This window comes from Thermobia domestica, chromosome 2 (assembly GCF_964235325.1).
Source record: "Thermobia domestica chromosome 2, izTheDome1.hap1.1, whole genome shotgun sequence".
Classification (NCBI taxonomy): domain Eukaryota; kingdom Metazoa; phylum Arthropoda; class Insecta; order Zygentoma; family Lepismatidae; genus Thermobia; species Thermobia domestica.
Genome location: NC_137455.1, coordinates 82,877,160 through 82,900,990, shown reverse-complemented (window position 1 = coordinate 82,900,990; position 23,831 = coordinate 82,877,160). Strand labels below are relative to the sequence as shown.

The following is a 23,831-nucleotide window of genomic DNA, read 5'->3' as shown; positions in this document are numbered from 1 at the left end:
TTCTGTTCTTTTGACAATCATCTTAGATTACCTGCAGAAATAAGAGATTTTGTCACTAATAATGAGACTTTCCAAACTTCCAGTTTTCATAACGTGCAAACTATACAAGATATGAAAGAAACAATCACACCTTTGGATTTCTGAGTTCACGCCGGTGTTATTTGATATGCGACATTTCCCGTTTGCAACTTGAAATTTCGAACTTCCATTCCGCTATGTACTCTATAAGTTGAACTCCCTCTCACACTTCTACTACCATCTCCCATTACTAGAGTTTACACTTTCCTCTCAGGTTTCAAAATAAAAGGGTATCTAAATAGTTCTGACTCACCCTGTATATAATATCTACAATTTGAGTCTGAAAAGGTATCAAATCGTTACAAAATCTTCACTCAGGTGAACTCTAAGTATACGAAATATGTGCCAAAACTACAGACCGTTATCTTATACCTTTTATAGTTTTAGTATTTAGAGACATTATCTCTCTGTCACTTTAATGTATTTTCTATCTACTTTTAAAGACTGTTGCAATCTTCATCGAACTATCAGAAGCACCTGTGAAGGAAATCTGATTTAGATCCTGAAAAATATCAGTACTGGACACACAATGAATCCTTCCATTTCAGAAATAGTCAGAAATCATTAGAGGTAAATCAGGTGAATAGGGTGAGTGAGGAAGCACTTTAATGTTCTTATCCTGTAAAATCATAATCTTAAGATATAAGGCCCGGATTAACGTCTAGACAATAGTAGGCTGCTGCCTGGGGCGGTATATTTGGCTTCTTTTCCTCATCCTTCTATATTACAGAATAAACTAATTTATTGAACTAGAAATTTTCCATGTGGGCGTTTCTTCATTACAGATTATATATGTTTTTTCCCTTCCGAGAGATCCTGCTGTATAAATGTATATTGAACAATTAGACTATATAGTGTGACAAGCTGCTAGAGATCTATTATCGACACAATCTGGTCAATGAAACTTACAACAAAGCCTGAAAGTTCGATCAAAATATTTGTTCATGTATTGAAATAAAATGGGCAATAGCAACAACACTTCGAAATTCTGTTAGTAAATATATTTGCAATGGATTGTGTGTGTGTGTGACGGGTGAGGTGGGGGTGGGGTGTCTGGAAGCATACCCTAGGGCGCAAGAATTTCTTAATCTGATCCTGGATTATGCGGCATGGTAAAGGAACGTTTATAGTGAATGATACTGCATGACACATACGACCTCCAATTGAGAATTACGCAGGTGATTATACCGCGACACATGAGTGCATAGCTCATGAACTCAATGGTCGACCACCTGTTCATAGGTATTAACAATGACGATTCACACATTAAGGAAGTTTATTAAAGGTACATATATTATTTCAAGTTCTTCCACCTAAGTTGTAAATTTTTTTTTTGGTCGGACCATTTGACAAATGCAATAATGAAAATTCTAAATAGGTTACTGACGAGGTAAGTAGCACTAAATTACATTAGATTTAAAATGAAAAAAAAAAAAAAAAGTATTACCTGTAAGCCTTTAATCCCAGCCACTCTGATACTATTCCTCAGATCCTCTTCCTTGTTATTGCTATGACACATGGAAGAGAATTTAGAAACAAAGAAATCGTAACGTCGGTGATATGACGGTGTATCCTCTTCAATGTTTGCAAATCTCACAAACTGCAATAGAGGTAGAGATATAACTATTAGTTTAAAGCACCGGTTTCCAACCTTTTTGACTGACGGCACATTTTACTGAACGCCCATAACATTGCGACAAGTTTGTTTGATTTTCTTATTAATAATAATGTAAGTTATTATAGTGTAAGCCTGTAAGTTTCTACAAAATAGTGACTGTGAGTAGTACTGATCATTGTTACTGTCGCTGGAGGCATTGTAACGGACGAATTTGATGAATGTTACAACAACTCCAACTGCCAAAAACATGTCAACTCTCACTAATGTTTCGTCCTTTTCTCATAATTTATTGATTTAATTCTGTTAATCTTTGTAATAATCTTATTTCAGTTCTATTTTATTATTGATGTTATTTTGAGTTACATTTGATGGTCAGTAAGATGAATGTGCTTTATGAATATGTTATTTAATGAATTTCAATCGTAGAATGCGCGCAGATATTCACATGTTGAAAGTACGCAATGCGAAAATTCTTCTTCTTCTTCTTAGAAAGTTTTATTCGTATATGAGTTTGTAGTGAAAGTAGTTTTAAAACTAAAGTAGTGAATGAATATCACTTTAACGTCATTGTGGCTAGAAAACAGCTCTAAAATTATCTGTACAAACAACAAACCATTGTGCCACACTTAAGTCCATATTAACCCTTCACAATAAATACACACTTAATAACTTCCCTTATACCAATGCCAAGTAGCTACAAATGCATCTTTTTTAAAAATCACCTCTCCAAAGAACTAACTCTATGGCTTACGAAACCAGGAGGTTCATTGTCGTAGAAACAGAACTTCGCTGGATTCTATCCTATGCCAAGTAAATTCACACTGGATATCTAACAAGTACAGAGGTTGTTCAGCCTACGTTTGGCGATTTCGTTCCTTCCCCCTCCCGGACAGAATGCACTCACCCGACCTGGCTCGTGGCGTCCTGCAGTGTTGTGCAGTGGCTTCCTGGTAACGGAGTTGCTTTTTCCGCACAGACGACAATAACGCACAAAACAAGACCATTATTGTGAGTGTTATGTTAAATTTGTTTCCAAGTGTGTGGGCTTCCGCTCTGTGACCAAAATGCCGCCCAAACTAAGCCGGTTTTGGGAAGGCTATGTTGCGGCTCTTTATGACGCCCACTTTAGTGTTTCTGTCATTAGAAAACAGTGCAAGAAGAATCGTTGCAGTTTAAGTGGAATAAAAAATGTTATTAAAAAGTACAAGGGCAACGAAGCTCCACCATTTGGATCACCAACGAAGTTGCCTAGGAAGCGGAAACGCACCAAGGCCACCTCCACCATGCAGAGGAAACTTCGCAAAATGGCAATGCAAGAAAATCCTCTAACACAAAAGTGTATGGCTAATCGTCTTGACGTGTCTTTGGGGACTGTGAACCGGACGTTACACCATCAACTCAAGCTGGAAAAAGTCATGAAAGCTCGCGGCCATCTTCTCACGGATGCCCACCAAAAGGAACGAAAGTGTAACGCTCGGAAGCTGTACGAACGGTTTGGGTACAAAAGCTCGCGGCCAGAACCTCGCGGACCAAAACCCCGCCTGACCAAAACCTCGCCTCCCAAAACCTCGCGGCCCAAAATCTCGCCAGGCCGAAACCTCGCCTGGCCAAAACATCGCCGCCCAAAACATCGCGGGCCAAAACCCCGCCTGGCCAAAACCTCGCCGCCCAAAACGTCGCGGGGCCAAAACCCCGCCACCCAAAACCTCGCGGGCCAAAATCTCGCCGGGCCAAAACCTCGCGCCCCAAAATATCGCCATACCCAAAATCTCGCCTGACCAAAATGTAAATGTTCCAACAGATGATAGGATGACGGTATAAAAGACGCTGTTTCAGAAGAAGTATCACGGGTATTTGACCAAAGTCCCGCGATACCATATGAAAATTCTATTTCTGTATTAGAGGATTTCAATGTGAAGGTAGGGCGACAGGATGTTTTTAAACTGGTTATAGGGAAAGAAAGTCTGCATAAGGAAAGTAATGACAACTAACGAGGTTAGTTTCGTGAACTTTGGAACATCCAAAAACTTAAAATTTTAACAAAAATCTAATAATATTTATGAAAATATGAAACAATATATGAGTTTTTACGACGTCCCTTGATTATGTCCTATAGATTAAAGGAGACGTAGATGACCAGGACGAAGGAAATGATCGAATAAAGAAAGTGGGAGGAAACGGGAATAACCCGAGAAAGCCCACGCACACGATGTTTTGTATCTTATTATTATTATTATTTGTAATGTGGAATTGCATATTAGGAAACACATTGGGTAAATTTTAAAGAAAAGTTTCATTCGCGGCGAGGTTTTGGCACGGCGAGATTTTGTCCCGCGAGGTTTTGGGCGGCGAGGTTTTGGCCACGCGAGGTTTTGGCCCGGCGAGATTTTGTCCCGCGAGGTTTTGGCCCGGCGAGATTTTGTCCCGCGAGGTTTTGGCCGGCGAGATTTTGGGCGGCGATGTTTCGGCCGCGAGATTTTGTCCGTATACCGTACGAACGGCATCTGGCAAAACAAAGGTGGATGTACGTCGTAACGCTCGATGAAGCATGGATTTACCTTTCCGACTGCGGCAAACCGAGAGCCATCATGTACCGAGAGATAGGCGCCAAGAACTTCAGAAGGTGGGTCCGTGTCTGTAAAGAATCCTTCCCAAAAGGGTTCATGGTCGTTACTGGCTACTGTTACCGAGGTAAACTGAAGATTCGTAGGGTGGCGAAGAACTGCAAAATAAATTCCCAGTATTTTCAGGAGCAGATCATGCGGCCGATCTACGAGCATGAGATTCCAACAATGTACGGAAATGACGCCAATCTGGTGCGCATTCACATGAACAAGGCCTCATCACAGACCTCACGATTGTCCCTTGCATTCTAAAGGGAAATGGAGGAGGCAAGTGGTACACAAGTGATACCTTTCAATGAGGTACCTGTTAAATCTCCAGATGCAAGTCCTATGGACTATTGTGTATTTGGATTGCTGAAGCGGGCTTTGGTAAAACGGCGTGTGACAACTGTGGAAGGACTTTGGAAAGCTGTGCAAAGGGAATGGGACAAGATTCCCCTCCCAGTTCTTCAGAGAAGCCTATTACAGTGAAAATTACGCTGTCGGGCTATTGTTAGGAACCAAGGCAAACACATCGAGCACTTACGGACCTGGCGCCATGGATTTTTCTAAATTTTTAAGTAAGTCGAAATTGGCCAACTGTAGACTGAACAACTTCTGTATATTACATCTAAGGCATTTGGTATGTCTCCGAAGATTTACCAAAACATGACCAACTTGATTTTTTGAGCAATCGTTCAGAGAATTCCAAGTACATATATAGTATGAATGTCTTTTTAAGTTGGTAGTACGCCAACTCCTCAAATAGAAAATATCCTATCTAAATAGACTTACACTTTGAGTAGCAAGAATCTGAAGCTGAGGCTCTGTTGATTCCAATAATTTCTGTACCATTTTAAGAAAACTTTCCACGAAAAGATTCAAGGTCTGCGCATGGCACGCCACAAGCAATTGATCCATTGCTTCCATTGCAATTATAACAAACCTGAAAACAATAATTTTTTGAAGATCAGAAATTACTGTAGTTTTTGATTCTACAGTAGTCCACAAATCTTCAAAGTTAAAAAAAAAAAAAAAAAAAAAAAAAAAAAAAAAAATTACTTGCTTAAAATATATGAAAATACAAACAGGTACCTATGAAAGCGGAAAAGGGAAGAATCTAAAACGTTCTGAAAATTTGGCACGATTTATTACTAATCAATTCTAAAAGGAACTGACAACAGAAAATAATACTGTGTCAGGAATAGGTGAGTAGTTGTACAGTAAGTTTTTTCTAGTATGCATCTCTGAAATGTAAGAAAAAACAAAGAAAAGAACACGGTAAAAGCAAAGGTAACTTTTATGAAAGAAACAAATCAACGGGAAAATGAAGTGTAAACGAGATATTACACCCTCACAAATTCCCATTAATAGTATCGCTATGTTGATACAATGTTTCATTATGAAATACATTAATACAATTTTTCTTCTTTCTATTTAGCCTCAAACTCAGAAAAAAAAGAATACAAATGACTGTTTCAATGCTATTTATAAATTTAGAGCAATTGCTTACTAATTACAGAGATTATAGTGAAATATGTAACTTAAGATCAAAAATAATAATGAGGACTCGATAAAGCATGGAGTACCCACCCATTTCTCCTCCTATAAATATCTCTGCTTGCCCTCTGGAAAAGATATTCTCCAATACGATCTAGCTTCTCTGGAGAAGAGAGAGCGTAGAAAGTCAGCTTTTCCATGTTGTTTTTTACTAATCCATCCTGAAGAAAGAGTTTCGAAAAAAACTAATCAATAACAATCCGACCGAATATGATACTATAAAGCAACGTATCAGTCACTACTAAATTTTTACAAGCTTATTACATCAATAAAAGAATGAGTAAGTATTGGAGTAAGCATGAGTAAGTATGAGCAAGTTAAACTTTGGATTTATAGATTCTTCGATACTAATATCTTAGCAAGTATGCAAAAGATAAAAGTTCTTCAGTCAACATGAACTGAAGAGAAACGAATAAAAATCAGACAGTATCTTCACGCTATCATATGTCAGGTGTTGGTAAAATCAAAATATTTTACGCATACCATACGCATAAGTTAATACATTAATGGTAATTTAATTAATTTTTATTAAAAATGACAATTATCTTCCAAACAACAGAACAAAACGTAAATAATGATACATATAGTATTTTATTATCATTCACTTCTATTTCAGTTTATAACTCTCACCTGTGGATTGACGGGGAAAATATTATCCACCAGCCTCTTATATCGAGGGCGAAGAGCAGAACAGCAACCACAGCAACCTACAAAGAAAAATACATTAGGCAATATGACTTTCGAAAAATATACAAATTATTATTTCTATCCACGGGGTGCCCACATATAAAAGGAGGATGGTGCAAAGTACATCATAAAATTTTAAAGGAGTCGAGAGAGGATTAGTTGAAACCAATGAGAAACTTTAAAAAATATATTGAAAAACATAATTTATACAAGAACACGTTTCAATCAAGGCCATACACAGGTATGAAAGCAGGGTTGAAAAAGTCATGAATGATTTAAAAGAATTATTCTTATTGATTTTTTAAAAATTTAAATCACTTGTACTAATTTTAAAAAAAAGATAATTTATATAAAGTTCCTTAATTGGTGACGAAAGTGAGTTTCGCGTTTCTTTGTTAAGTAACGTTAGAATAAAAGAGAAATTAGGAATATCCTGATATTTATGTTGTTCACTGCAAAGTGTTTCTTACAATCAGTAGTAGTATGTCAAAATATTTCAAGCATAGAAACGGTAAAATATAATGTGAATAAAACAAAATAATCATCAAAGAATCAAGCCAGGGAGAGAAACTGAAGTGAAAGCGACGCAAAATCTCTATAACGACCATTGTTTACCAGTTCTTATCATGGTCTAGTGGTTAGCATAATAAATTTCAACGCGGCAGACTAGGATTTGAATCTTACTCACTCCGGCTTCTTCTTTCTTTTTAAGGTTGTTTTTTCTATCCGAGAAAAACATTGCAGAAAATTTTATACACATTCGAGATATCGTTAGATACTAACACCAACCAAATATTGTCAAAGTAATGAATTTGCTATCTTGTTATACAAGTAACGGTTTTGCTAGAGACTTACTGCTACAGCTATGTTTCATGTATTAGAAAAATTTATAGTTTCCGATTAAAGTAATTTTAAAGAGGACACTCCTTAACTGCAAGTGCGAAAATTTGTCGACTGACAAAAGTGTTATTAGAATATAAGATTATGTTCTTGTAACTTTGAAGAATTCAGATCCGATACATTTTCATCAAATATCAATGGTGGATTACTACGACTTTTCAAATTACTCTTCAAGTTTGCAACACTGTTACACATATTTTACTCACCGTTAACTAATCATCCTTCTTTCGTATCTAAAGAATTCAACTGGAATATTTCGACACATCATAACTAAAGAAATTAAGTAACTAGAGCCTCAATTTCCAATCACAAATCTTATCACATACGAGAAAAAAATAATGCATTGAATGGTATATGAATTACTGAATGTTTTCTCTCATTTCTGTGGCAAGGGATAGTGTTTTATTCTTCTTGAGGCATGGTGTGTACAGCGGAATGAAGACATTTGTTAACAAAATATACCAAACGACTCAATGTACATAAAACTTCCTGAGAGTTCCCCTGCTATGATATAGCTATTAGATGTTGCTCTTAAATGCGAAAGACTGCACTACGTAACATTTCTGGATATTGCTCATTTTGTCATTTGAACTCTCTAATGTGTTGCCCTTTCTGTGAGAAGATAGCTAGTTCCTCGTTATTTTGTTTTGTACCTTGTTTAAAACTTATATATCTATATATAGATATTACTTATGTAACAGCGTAGCAAACGTGTTACTTTAACAATCTCTAATGTGTATAAAGCTCTGTTCTGTTCTGCAATGTTTTTTTTTTTTTTTTTTTTCTCGGATAGAAAACCAAACGTTAAAAAAAAAAGTCTGAATGGATGAGATTCGAGCCCTGGTCTGCCACGTGGAAATTCGGTACGTTAACGACTAGACCAGGGTTTCCCAACCGGTGTGCCGTGAATGGGCCGCTGGTGTGCCGCGAGGAAATCGAAACAATATTACTAATTCTATAGCAATCAAATTGCAAGACAGGGAAAAATGTATATTTGTATTTCCCATTTCTAGGAACCTCCACTATGAATCTACAATTTTAAGTTTCATACCGTGTTACTTTTCTGTACGTTTTTTAATGTTGAAAAAAGTACTTTTCATTGTTATGACCATTATTGCTTCTTCATTGTTGCAGCCTATTTCGTAACTTTAAATGTTAAAATATCATTCAATCTTTTCGACAAATCAAACATGAATATAAATTACCTGCATTTGTGTTTTAAAAGTAAAAGATTTGTTTATTTGTTCGTTATTTAGTGATCTTCCTTCTTAGTGAAAGGTTGGATACAGTTTTCGAAAAAGAAAGCGTATTTTTACAAACCTGGGTCCAACATTTCATTGCAATTGTTTTCTATTTCTAAATTAGAATGAAAAATAAGCATAATGATTTACCACGGGGGAAAACCAGTGATTGAGCTTTCTTCTCTGTGAGAAGGAGATCAGTAATCACAGAAAAAAAAATACCACGCTATTTTATATTTACAAATAATAATTTCTATGTGTGCCGCGAGAATTCAAGTTACACCCATAGTGTGCCGCAAGTTGTTGGGAAACGCTGCACTAGACCATGGTGAGAACTGATAAACAACGTTCATTTTAGTGATTTTTACGCCACTTTCTCTCCCTGCCCTGATTCTTTGAGGATTATTTTGTTTTAGTCATCATTATGCTCTACGGTTTTTATGCTTGAAATATTTTGACATGAGAAATGTGTTATAAGTTCGGAAACAATTCCGCTCGGAATATTCTTTTCAAAAGTATTATTTTTTATTCTGACAACACTGTTGAATCAGTGTACTTTTTTAAAATTTTGAGGTTAGAATGGTCCTCTTTGTAACTACTATTGCCAAAAAACATTACTTCTTTTTGTTTATTTTGGAAGGTACGGACTAAAGCTGTGCAATCCATTTCTCTTAAAGTTTGCAATACTGCTGCGTATTAAATATATATTTTTGTTCATCATTATGTTGTCACCTTACATACTTAATAACATGATCTAGAGTGATTTGAAAATAAAAATGAAAATACAAAGTTGGCAACAATGCATTACTTATAGTATTGTATTTGCGATAATGTCTTTCGATAGCCTCTATAGTGCGTATAATATTACTAAAATTTCTTATAAATCGTTTAAATATGTTTACAGTTACTTGAATTTATGTTAAAATTTTTACCATTGTCTGGCTCCAGTTTTCTTAAATCTTTATTGTGCCATAACTTCATTATTTACGTACATTAGCAGCTAAAACTTTGGAATATATTACACCTTCCGAGGAGTTATCTGTTTTCAGAACAAGCAAACCCATTTTACAGTTGGGAAGCATTCTTGGTCTGTATGATAAAGATAATAGCACAATATGTAATATATTTTAGTAGTAAGATGTTTCTAGTCAAGAATGGTTTCTCTTTTAATATTTTTCTATTTATTAACAGCTAGCTGAAATGTCCGTTTTGAGTACGAGAAAAATAGGTTTATGACAAATATTTGAAAGGTACACTTGAACCCCTTTCCCACCCCATCGGAATGTATATTTGAATCGGAATATAATGATAATAATAATAAAAACACAGCTTGACCCAAGTGTTAATTATATTCAAAAATTGCTATCAAATGGTGCAGTGGCTATGGTTTTCTAAAATTTACCCCGCCCCTCCTACCCTTAGAAACGGCATTTCAATCAAAGTGTAGGACTATTGATAAATGCTCAGGTCAACCCAAGTGCTAATTATGTATAAAAATTCATTTTAAACGATGCAACAATTTTGGCGCACATGTCAACTTATTTTCAATAATGAGTTTATATATCGAATTCCATCTTCCTAAGAAGAGAGGATCGTGAGGTACCCAAATTTTCGGCGTACCTGCTTAAGACAAGCATTTTAATGAAAACGACTACATAAAATCGCAAATTAAGGCAGGTGCTAACTATGTTCAAAATTTTATTTCAAACAGTTCAGTTGTTTCCCCGTCACGGAGAGAGAACGGTGATATGATATATTGACAAAAACATTACCCTTTCCTTTACGGTACGCTTTTATGAAACTGACATATATTCCATGTTAAGCCTACATATCGAGTTTCATCTTAGTAACTTGAAACCTCCTCTGACCCTCTATTTTTTTTTTTTTTTTACATAAATTTTAAATGCCCCTGATAATACGTATATTAAGCTCCCTAGTGGCAATGTGGATAGCGTACGAGTCTTTGGTGTGAGAAACCAGAATTCAATTTTCGGCGGAGGCTCATATGGTTCGGATTCCACGTCAAGCTGTAGATCACCGTCTTTAGCCTCGCTGCTAAACGGGACGCTAAATTCAAATCTCACTAACTAATAATACGCATATTGATCACGGAGATATGATAAAATCCCAGAGTAAAGTCGGTAGTATGTTCAAAAATTCACTTCAAAATTTTTAGCTCGTTAGATATATATCGCACCTTCTCGAGAAAAGTAACACAAGTCAAGGTCCAAGTTCGTATCCCTCGCGAGAAAAATGACATTAACTCGTAACTTGTTTTAAAGTTATTTTATAATCACAATGGTTTTTTTTTTTTTTTTTTTATGTGTAAAAGTGTTGTAAATACAGCTTTAAAATTATCCCAAAATCAGAGTGTATTTATTAGAACAAAAATGACAAATTTCGTGTCATGTTACTTTTCTCGAGAAGGTGCGATTATAGAAGTTTCAATTATGGAAAAAAGCTATGATGTCTACTATCACACCATATACTTAGTTATTTCATGAATACTTTTAACAAAAGAGACACTGAGCAAAGCTTAAAACCCACTTTATTTTAAATTATAATTTGTAACTGTTTTATAAATACTGTCAGAGATTTGAAAATGAAACATAGACACAGTGTTGACGATATATTGATACCCTTTTGTAAGATGATACATAGAAATGTGAAGCATGAAGAGCACAGATCAGTTTCTAAAATGTCCTCCTTGAGCCTGGATACAGGCCTGGAGTCTTGCGTGCCACTCGTCAATATAATTACGAGCAGTGTCGACGGGAAAGTAGCGGGCTGCCTTGACCAGGAAGCAATTCAGGGAGTCCACTTTAGGATGTTTCTTTTTGCAGGCCATTGGTTGAAGCACTGACCACAGTTTGTAATTAAGCGGGTTCAGATCAGAGTTGCTAGAGACCTAGTCTGATGTGGAGATGAAGTCTGAGATGTTGGCTCATAGCCACCACTATGTCGACTGTGCCTTGTACGCGGGGCAGAATCCTGTTGGAAGGCTCACTGTTAGTTTCATAATGTGGTTTGGTACATGGGAGCCGACGTCTTTACCCTTTGTTCACAAAAATGGAGCCGCGTTGTGCCGCTGAAGCTCACACCATGACTGATGCTGGGTGATGAGACATTTGCACTATGCAAACATGTTCAGCAGCTTGCACTGATGACGATGCGTACACATAGTCATTTTGAGTATTAAAGGAGTGCTCAACTGTGAACTGCTTCTCGTCGGAAAAGAGAATTATCCTGTAATTATTTTCTGCGTAATGCTTGAGACGTCTCGCTTTCACCAGTCTGCTGGCGTAACGCATCAATCAGGAAATGGTCTCTATGTTATTTGTAGGTCTCGAAATGGGCATCTCTCAGAACATCACTCACTGACTTCTGAACGATATTTCGCCGAATTCTTGCTACTACGGCTTTAACTGCCTGTTGTGTTCTCACGATGCGCTCTGCCACTACTCTGCGCCTCATTGACACTTACCGATTCATTATAAAGTTGGATGGTGTGGTAAAGACAAATTGTGCACAGGTGGCGGCATGTCCGCCTTGTGTAGCGCTATGACTGAAACACGATTCTCGTAGTCGCCTCATTCCATCGTTCGACGTTACCGATCCCACGTATCTCACCATTGAATGAACAGCTCTGGGAACCATTTCGCCCACGATATCCATATGGCAGCACTTATTCATATCCAGTATAGTCAAACGGCAGTCGAATCTCTGACAATATTTATGAAATAACTGAATAAAATTCCGAACTAAAAATCGTGAGTATTGAATGTTAAATGGATATAAGCATTCTCCTCAAGTCTCATATACAGTATGGAATGATTAAGTGCGTTGTCAAAAATTCATGGGCATTAACTTTAATCTAAAAAATTAGATGTTTTGTTTAAACCCTCATTATTAAGATTCTACCATCACATAATACAGATTAAGATGTTAGTTTCAGAATAACAATCGATTAGTGCCCAAGAATGGTCAGATATACTACATTTTATTTCTGTTTTAAGCAAGATAAGTTTGATTTAAGTCATAGATTTAAAAACAAAATCGATTTTAAATCAATCAAGCCTGTATGAAAGAAGTGGGATTGACAATAAGTCAATTCGAAAATAGGAAAATTTTCGGGAAAATGTATCAGGTGAATTGAGAAGGATACGTCACGGATTAGAGGGATGGGCACCCCTGTCTAATCTAATTAGGTTTTTATGGTTTCCAATACAATGTAATACTAAAACGTAAGTAAATTGTATAACTATGTCAAAGGATTACTAACTATGTCATAAGATTAATACAAAAAGAAATATGATTGATTGTGTCATATAACAACTATCTTACTTGTTCTCCGCTCTATCTGTCGGTATATGACAACCAAACATGGAAAGTTCATCTCATCAAATCCTTACTGTAGACTTAAGTATTAAAACATCCACTAACAAATATAGGAGGCGCGGTAGCGAAGACAGTAAGGCATCTAAGTACCAACTGGGCGACTCCAGCGGTGTAAAATAAATTTCTCGTTCTAATGTTTTTAAAATCAGTAGGGGGGAAATAAAGTAGGAAGAAGCGTGGTGCTTTCGTAAGTGTCGAAGTGAAAAAATTGTGGATCTTTTACCCCTTTGGCCTTCCTGACCTATTCCGGAAGAGAAGTGACCTTTTTTAATCTGTGATATGAGTAGAAAGCTTTAAAATAAAAATGATTGCTAATTTTTTTACTTTATCTATTTACTTATTTATTTTTTTTATTCGTGTATACTTATAGCTACAAGTATGAAAATTTCAAGTAAATGTTAATAATAAGTATTTTCAAATGGAATGGAAAAGAGAGGTGATCAGTATTGTTAAAACAAGATAGTACAAACAATAAAATCTTTATTTAAGGAGATCACATTTTCACGACAATTAGAAACGCATAAAAGATAAATAATTTTGTACTGTACTAATGATAATTTGCTTCCTGATCGGACTTTACCGATCATCTCAGTTTTAATGTTAAAGTAAAATAAAATAGCTAAAAGGAAATAATTACCTTCGGAGTAACAAATGGCATATTGCTCAGTTTTGTACTGATAAATTGAGGAAATACCAGATTTACATCACGTCAGTTTATTTATAGATGTGAATTCAATTATATACAAAGAACGAGAAAATCCATGACTGCATCGAGATTCAATCCGGGACTCTTGACTTGCCGTGCCGATGCGTTAATCAATACCCTACCTAGTCCACTTTCTGATGCATGCCACAATCTCTTGATGTCGGTGTTCAGCCATTCAGACTATATGGGCTGTATCACAACTTCCGTAGTATTTGGTTAACGCAGAATCTGCTATTACGAAAACGTAAAGGACTTGCTCGAAATTTTTATAATTTCGAAAATCAGACTCCAAAATTTAGTGCATAATAATGTCACCTTGGAAAAACCAAGTAACACAAATAAGTTATTATTGGTACAGCAAAATATTTGAAGGACACCAAAAACCCAAAACAATTATATAACAAAAACATTGTTTGTGAAAAATGTAAAAGCAGTGTTTTCCCGCATACGTCACGAAAACTATTATTTCGTAGTTAAAATGACCAAATGCATTCCTTTATATATATATATATAAAACTTTAAAAAACTCAACATACGCTAAGTTTATGTTAAAACAAAAAAAAATCCCAAGAAAAGATACAACATAGGTTGTATATAACCCTTATTACCAACCCAACCCATTTCTTCTTTCTCACCAAAAAAAAAAAAAAAAAAAAAATCACACCAACAGGGACAGCAATACGTAAGCTCAATTTCTTTGTGATGAATTACTTCCTTGCTTTTAACCTTTCTGAATGCATTTGTTCCCAGCTTTCTCACGAAACCAGTTTCTTTTACAAAAACAAACCATACAAATCTTTCGCGCCGCGCCTAACAAAATTTGCAAAACAAAATAAATTACTACTCACCCATCTGCTCTATCCTTAATGCAATACAACCATAAAAAATAATATACATTTTTTCATAAACCCCGCAAATCTTACAGGCATACACTTAACCGCGCTCCCGCTTCTAACTCATATACTACTAATAACTCACCCCCCTTTTAACTCCTTAAACAGCGTGAAAAACTTTCACTCAGGGTTTCCTACCTCCCCCTGATTTTTTACGGTCGCAGCCCGCAGTCTTACAACGCAAATGTGATCGCACGCGTCAGTAATTCCAGCATCAATCAAATAATAACCCTTCTATATCAGGCAACTAAAATTCCCGGCCTTAACTTTTCCACAAGTCAAATGTAACGTACGCTGCTAACGTTACATTCTATTTTTCTTGTTGTTGTAGAGTGTTTGAATTGTCTTTATTTCAGGTTGTGTTAGGTTGTACTTTATTCCTAAAAACACTAAGTTGTGTTTAGTCTGTTATTATCCATGATTCGTTCGTTATAGTTATTATTTTACATTGATACCATACGTGGCACACGTAATGTTGACCTGCACCATAGCCTGGGTGTGTGTATTCTCTACCTGCGCGGTAGGCTATGTGATTATATCCATAAACTAGTTAGGCATCGATCTAAATTAAATTCAGTATTTATACAGAAACACACGTTTCAAAATGCTTGGTACATATTATTGACCCATGTATACTATATCTGCAGGACTTCGTTAGTGGAGAGAAACTTTATTAAGTAATTATTACATTGAAGTTGAAAATTTAACATCGCTACTCATTGCCATAACAAAAAAAAAAAAAAATAAATAAATAAATAAATAAATAAATAAATTTGTGTATGACCCCTTTTACACTCAAATATAACTTATAATAATAATAACTTCAGATTCGCGAACAAATTTTGCTATTATATGGAAATGTAAATACATATGTATAAATATTCTAGGCTTAGGCTTACCTTAAATGAAATTTATATGAAAACGAAGTTATTCGCTACATTATACATTAAATAAGTCACTTCTTTTTCTTGATTCTCAGTTGTTTACATTACTACAAGTATTACGCTGCGTTTTTGTTTGCGAACCGTATAACGAAGCATCACATGACGGGAGTAAGTGATAATAACACGTAAATTAAATATATGTTATAGATTTTAGTTTAGGATTTAGACATATATAGATAACAGTAATATTGCACGTGTTTAACTTACAGCGGGAAAAGATGTTTACTTTTATTATTATTCGTGATGTGAATTATCATGTATAATGTGCGAGTAAGCATGTCGTGTGTGAAGGAGAGAAGAAAAAATGTGACATGTCTACCTGAGTACCGTGACAAAGCAGAGTGAATTTAGATTAGAAATTGTAACATTAAATTCATCGATTCGATCAATCTATGGAAATTCTTTAATTTGAAACAACCTCGAGATACATTTGGTGAAAATAAATCCTCTGCTATAAATTTAAGTAACCTGTTTTTGGAATATTGTCACGGTAGGATATTCTGTTACGGCCTAGGGAAAATGGCAACACGGGACAATGAAGCTGTGGCCAGATTCGTGATGGGACCGAAGATCAACGCCAAACGGAATTGAAATTGGGTTTCATCTCGGAGCTGATCAACAGAGTGTAAACTGGAACACCCATTTTAACTTCAGTGCTTCAGGTAAACCCAAATATCTTTAACTTTTAGACACGTAAATTTTCAAAATTCTTCAAAACCAAGATGGCGACTTTCACGCTACCATCATTATAATAATTTTCTATCAAAGTAACTTTTGAATAACAGTGTTCTAATATTTGCGTGTGTTAATAATGGTAAATATAACAATGTCAAGTTAATCTGTGTGCGGCTTCACACATCTTAAACATTCCGCAATTGTCTCTCCACTAATGTAGTCTCTCAGAATTCTCGAGAACCATGACAGCGATCATAAATAACTTCTGTTGCTATGGTAACGATGCATAACGCCAAATGATAGGTTTCTTACTATTTAAATAATCTGAACCGTAGAGATAAGCAAATAAAATACAGAAAGAAAATCCAAGTACGGAACTTAATCATAAATTTTGTTTTGTATTCTATTAAGATCAGGTTGCTGACATCTAATGATGAAAGAATTACCTTACTTGTAGATGTACTTACGGCATCAGCTTGTTGCACTTACTTATTCGTTTATGATAGACTGATCCGTTATGTTGAATTGATCTTTTTTTTTTTTTTTTTTTTTTTGGCACGGCATTTAGGTTGAAACTCTGTTTTGTAATTCTCCCAACAAATAAGAAAAATATGTGTCACTAATTAACTTTAAGGTGCTGTCTGGTAGATTTTTCTTTTGTAGTGCATGCATGTTTCATTTGTATATAGTTCATGTTTCCATTACGTCATCATTTTGGGTTTTGAGGCTGAGTTGAGAAATTCAACGTTATGGCCATATATAGAGTGATGCCTCATTTCTGCCACTATTTTCCTCTATAATGAGTTTGAAGGAGAATATAAATTGTGGAATACAATAGAGGATAAAGAATCGCTCATATAAACCCATATGTTTGATAAAGACAGCCTAATTGTTAATCGCATGTTCATGAGGAGTCATGAAATAAGGATCTTGTGAAAGGAGAATTACAATGTACCATACTTTATTATTTTTTTTTACATTGCAATATGCCATATTTAGCTTACGTTTAAATGATTGTAGATCAGTCTAGAATAGCATCAAAGTTCGCTTCATGTGATACTACAATGAGGTACTTATAAACCAAAACAAATAACATGAAATGTATAATTTATTTTAGTGTCAAAAGAATACAGATTGTTTTTTTTTTTTCGAAATCTTGTTGTTAAAAAAAATATGTAAGCTATATTGCTAATGATGTCAAAAAAATTTTTTTTCTTTCTTGTATGCTGTTACCTGAAAATAATAAATGAGATCGCTGATATAAAATGGAACTATCTAATTTAGCCTTATAAACAAGTTAAATCAAATAATCATGCAGTTGAGCATAAGTAAACAAGTAATGCTTTATAGGTTCTTACGAGCGGGTACTGTCTTAGTAAGGACTTTGGAAAACGAGTCAGAATGCGTTGAATATAAACCATAAAAATAGTTTTATAACCGGTAATTTTTTTTATGACATGAAAGTAAATTTTACAAAATTGTCTATGTCACTCGGGATTTCGATTCGTTTTGAGATTTTTACTCATTCCGGGCTTTCTTCTTTCTGTAATGAGAGAAATGACCGTTTCAAAATTGGCGACCCAGCCAGGATACTGAATATTCAGTTTTCCACTGCTTTATCAGAATGTAGTCGTTACAAAATTGGCTACACCAGCTAGGATTGATTAAATCATCTTCTTGTAGTGAGACAAAGGTGTAGTACAAAATTGGCAACCCAAGCCAAAATCTATTTCCATGGAAACGCATAATAAGGTGCGTTACAAAATTGGCGACCTTCAGCTTTAGGATTTGTATAATATTTATAGTTATGACTAAGATATGTACTACCGTTCTTAGAATTTATAAGGCTGTTGCTTTCGCAAATTAGATACTGTTAATTACTCATTGGTGGAGATTTTGTTGGGGAATGTTTGAGATGTGTGGCCGATATGATGAAAAATATGAGTCTTAGTAAGTCGAGTATAGATCGACATGCACCTGAGAAACATAGTTGTTGTGATAGTACAGGTGATTCTAATAATAATATATCAATAAACTGTGAAAGTTGTGGAAATTGGTTCCATACAAATTGTGTGCAACTATCGTCAGAAGAACTTAAAACATTGAAAGAAAATGATGGTAGCTGGTATTGTTTAAACTGTCAGGCACAAAGAGAAAGAAATTTAATTGATGAAGTTAGTGAAGGTGCCAGTGCTGCTAATAAGGAGGATAGAGGAGTAAAAAGTGTACCGACAATAGAAATTAGTGGGGGTCCACCTCTGGAAACTTTAAAAAACCTGATTAGTGGATTGGAAACTAGAATTGACACTAAAATGGCAGTAATCACTGGATTAGAAACAAAAATTGATACTAAAATATCCGCGCATATGTTAAAAATGTCTAATGACATGTCTTCGCTTAAGGAATCATTGAGTAACATGAAAACGGAATTAACTCATGATTTAGGACAGGTTAGATTAGAAATTAACGATACAAAGACTCAATGCATGGAAAGTATAAGTGAGCTTCAAACTAGTTTTTCCAAAGAATTGAGTGATATTGTAACCGATGTTAATACTGTTAAAACAGATGTAGACAATATAAAATTAGGATTAACGGTGACTAACGAAAACCTAGATGTAAAAATTGAATCTGTAGTGAAAGAAATGTCTGATTTAAGAGTAGAAATAAGTAAAGTAAATATGGACTGTCAAAAAGAAGTTAAAGTTGTAAAAGAGCAACAAGCTGACTATAGCCGAAAATTGCGCGAACTTAACGAGGCCACCGTTAATATGGTAAAGGTGCTCGAACGAGATGTAATTGAGGCTTATAGACATAACCGGGACCAGTGTAGGCAGAATATGGAAAATTTGAAGGAATCCGTAAAAACCCAAATTTCCGAAGCGCAAGATAAATGCGAAGCTCTTCTCCGCGAGACGTTAGGTAGACAAGAAGAATCATCCGCTAATAATAATAGTAGTTGGGATAAAATATTTCAGAAAAATAGATTCGAAATTGATGTTTCGGAGGGCGACAATAATGAAACTAAAATATATAATTTGGATGGATCGCGGATTAATGATACACCTTCACGTAGGAGGTTTTCTTCTTCCACCGATTCGGAGGAAGAAGGGAATGGTCACCGGAATGATAAGAGAAAACGTCATAGAAATGAAAACTACAAAAATGAACCTCCTGTTTTAAATTGCAGTAATGTGAGTTGCGAACCCCTTTCGGAGTTACCCGCAGGAAATGTACATTGGGGAAATAGCCCGTCACAAAAGCGATGTGCTGGTTCCTATTTAAAGGGATTACATCATTTTCCGAAATTTGATGGGAAAATGACACAAGGAACTGCGCAAATTTTCTTGGATGACTTAATCCAAACGATGAACATGTATGTTCTTACCGAGCAAGACCGAATATATATAATAGCGAGGTGTTTGGAAAAATCTGCAAAGATTTGGTATCGAAGTGTCGCGAACCAAATAAAAACCTTAACCTTCCAAGATTTTGTTAGGTTCTTCAAGCTGAAATATATCTTCTATTACGGATGGAGAGGGCACAGAAGCGTCGTCTCTATTCGTTGAGATATGATCGCACAAAATATTCTTCACTGCTGGACTTTGTCCGTTATATTGTAGAAACATATAATTCGACTGTGACGGTGCCAATGGATCAATAACTAAAAGATCTGATTTTAGAATGTTTACCTACAGAGGAATCAAAAATTCTGAAGTTAGGGTCGGTTAGTAATGTCCAAGATTTGATTCTTAGAATAGCCGAACTAGAATGTAGTCCTAACAACCAGCTTGATAGTCACAGTGGTCCAAAATTCCAAATCAAGAAACAACCGAATGTGAGACAAACCTTTGTTACTCAAAGAAAAAGAGCTAGTATAGATAATGCGGTGCAAACAGATCCAATGAATGTCGAAAGTTCTGTAAAAGAAACTCTTTTAAATAATCAACAATTTAGAAATGGAGCTGGACATGTACAACGGCGGAACTGGAAGAATAATCGAAAATTTAAGAGGAGTTGGGGAGGAAACGAAATTAAGAAAAATCAACCTGTTTCGGAAATTCAAACTTCACCTATGATGTATGGAAATATACCGCTGCCATACATCATACCAGGGATGTATAATATCAAACCACCATTTGTACAAGGTCCTCCTGTACCAGTCGTGAGTTCTCCTTTCCCTTCTCATATTCCAGTGATGACGTCAGTCACTTCTTCTTTACATCCGCCTTATCCTTCTGTGACTGTTGGAGCGATGAACACTAGTAATCCTTCCGTTTCGACTAACAATTGTTAGGCCTTGGAAAACAGGTTGAGCAGTCACCTTTAAGGGGAGACGATGACTGCTCAACAAAACTTCTCTCCCTACATAAAGATTGCGATAAAATTGGTGATACAGATTATTCGCCTACCAGATTTCGAGGAAATTTAGAAATAACTCCTGTTAAATTATTAACCTATTTTGTGTTAAAGGAACCGAAAAAAAATAGCGGACATACTAAGTCGTAATACTCCTGAATGTAATGCTGAACCTAGTAACTACCAAATAAATTTTGTAAATTATAATTCTGATACCTGGTTTGAGATGAATTGGCAAACTTACAATCGTCAGATAAGTATTGCTGCGAGTTGAGAAATAAGTTAAATACTGCAACAGTACCTGATCGAGTTAAAGTTAATGATAACCTATTATATGTTCGAAATCAAAAATTAAATAATTGGCTTTTAGTAATTCCCACAGCTTTAGTTCAGAACATAGTGAAACAAATTCATGAAACAGGACATTTCGGAGTAACAAAGTGTGTGAAATTAGCTCAAGAACTATTTTTTTTTGGAAGAATCAAAAACAAACCTTTAAAAATTATATAAGACACTGTGAGCTCTGCGCTCAGACAAAATTTTCAAACCAAGTTATTGCACGGGAAGACCTCCACACCCGAGCTGATAAACCCCATCACAAAATATGTGTGGATTTGGTCGGGAAACTTCCTTGTAGTTATGGTTATTATTATATATTATCGATAATAGATGTTTATACTCGATTTGTCTGCTACTTGCCTTTAAAAAACCTCGACTGTTGCGGAAATTATCCGAATTCAAGAAAAAGAATATTTTTCCATATGTCCTTATCCAAATTATATAGTATCGGATCAAGGCCCACAGTTCTTATCTCAGAGCTGGAAAAAGTTTTGTATGCAGCATCGGATCCATCATATCTTTGTGACTCCCTATAACCCAAAAGGAAATGGGATAGTGGAGCGTTCCCAACGAGAATTGAATCGTATTATTCGATTGATGTGTAGTAAAAATCATACAAAGTGGAAAAACGTAGTGAAGTTCGCGCAGGATTTGTTAAATTATTCATATAACAGTACCATTGGCTGTACACCTGCGGAACTTTTTATATCTTTTTCGGCAGCGGATAGATTCAGGGAACAATTCCCATGGCCTTTGGAGTTACAGGATATGGAGGACTCGAGGCGACACATACAAGTAAAACCTCGATGGTCAACAAAAAGAAAAAGAAAATAATAGATCGAATCGTTCTATAGAAATCAAAGAAGGCAATCTTGTGATGATCCGAACGCACTTTCTATCGGATGCATTCCAAGCAAAGTAATAGTCAAGAAAATTACACACAAGTATATGCCTACCTATACAGGGCCTTACCTCGTGACTAAAGTGGTTAATAATATGGTTTATTTGAAGGATCTCAAGGGGAGAGAGGTATCGAAACAAAATTTATCAAATATAAAACTATTTGATTGTTCTAGCGAGAAACGGAATGAATTACTCAAAGGGTTCAAATAAAAAAAATATTTTTTTGAAGGCCCTGGGAAAAATGTAACGTACGCTGGTAACGTTACATTCTATTTTTCTTGTTGTTGTAGAGTGTTTGAATTTTCTTTATTTCAGGTTGTGTTAGGTTGTACTTTATTCCTAAAAACACTAAGTTGTGTTTAGTCTGTTATTATCCATGATTCATTCGTTATAGTTATTATTTTACATTGATACCATACGTGGCACACGTAATGTTGACCTGCACCGTAGCCTGGGTCTGTGTATTCTCTACCTGCGCGGTAGGCTATGTGATTATATCCATAAACTAGTTAGGCATCGATCTAAATTAAATTCAGTATTTATACAGAAACACACGTTTCAAAATGCTTGGTACATATTATTGACCCATGTATACTATATCTGCAGGACTTCGTTAGTGGAGAGAAACTTTATTAAGTAATTATTACATTGAAGTTGAAAATTTAACATCGCTACTCATTGCCATAACAAAAAAAAAAAAAATAAATAAATAAATAAATAAATAAATAAATAAATAAATTTGTGTATGACCCCTTTTACACTCAAATATAACTTATAATAATAATAACTTCAGATTCGCGAACAAATTTTGCTATTATATGGAAATGTAAATACATATGTATAAATATTCTAGGCTTAGGCTTACCTTAAATGAAATTTATATGAAAACGAAGTTATTCGCTACATTATACATTAAATAAGTCACTTCTTTTTCTTGATTCTCAGTTGTTTACATTACTACAAGTATTACGCTGCGTTTTTGTTTGCGAACCGTATAACGAAGCATCACATGACGGGAGTAAGTGATAATAACACGTAAATTAAATATATGTTATAGATTTTAGTTTAGGATTTAGACATATATAGATAACAGTAATATTGCACGTGTTTAACTTACAGCGGGAAAAGATGTTTACTTTTATTATTATTCGTGATGTGAATTATCATGTATAATGTGCGAGTAAGCATGTCGTGTGTGAAGGAGAGAAGAAAAAATGTGACATGTCTACCTGAGTACCGTGACAAAGCAGAGTGAATTTAGATTAGAAATTGTAACATTAAATTCATCGATTCGATCAACCTATGGAAATTCTTTAATTTGAAACAACCTCGAGATACATTTGGTGAAAATAAATCCTCTGCTATAAATTTAAGTAACCTGTTTTTGGAATATTGTCACGGTAGGATATTCTGTTACGGCCTAGGGAAAATGGCAACACGGGACAATGAAGCTGTGGCCAGATTCGTGATGGGACCGAAGATCAACGCCAAACGGAATTGAAATTGGGTTTCATCTCGGAGCTGATCAACAGAGTGTAAACTGGAACACCCATTTTAACTTCAGTGCTTCAGGTAAACCCAAATATCTTTAACTTTTAGACACGTAAATTTTCAAAATTCTTCAAAACCAAGATGGCGACTTTCACGCTACCATCATTATAATAATTTTCTATCAAAGTAACTTTTGAATAACAGTGTTCTAATATTTGCGTGTGTTAATAATGGTAAATATAACAATGTCAAGTTAATCTGTGTGCGGCTTCACACATCTTAAGGGGACATTTGCCATTTTGAGATTTACTAATATTAACGCATTACTCATGTTCTGTCTGTATGAAAACACTATTACATTGACTATATGTATGATTAAAAGTGATTTTATACAAAATTAGATAATTAATTACTGCATAATTAATTATTAATTATG

General features: G+C 35.2%; 1 protein-coding gene across 4 annotated transcripts in view; it reads right to left on the bottom strand.

The window, feature by feature from the left end:
• Positions 1-23,831, bottom strand: part of stmA (Protein EFR3 homolog stmA) — an 82,093-nt gene that overhangs the window by 32,996 nt on the left and 25,266 nt on the right. For all 4 annotated transcript variants that reach the window (XM_081743248.1, XM_081743257.1, XM_081743267.1 and 1 more), the window contains exons 3-6: positions 6,490-6,566; positions 5,893-6,020; positions 5,095-5,245; positions 1,526-1,678 (exon numbers count right to left, since the gene is read on the bottom strand). In XM_081743248.1, the coding sequence (XP_081599374.1) occupies positions 1,526-1,678; positions 5,095-5,245; positions 5,893-6,020; positions 6,490-6,566 (509 nt within the window). The remainder of the gene's footprint in view (positions 1-1,525; positions 1,679-5,094; positions 5,246-5,892; positions 6,021-6,489; positions 6,567-23,831) is intronic.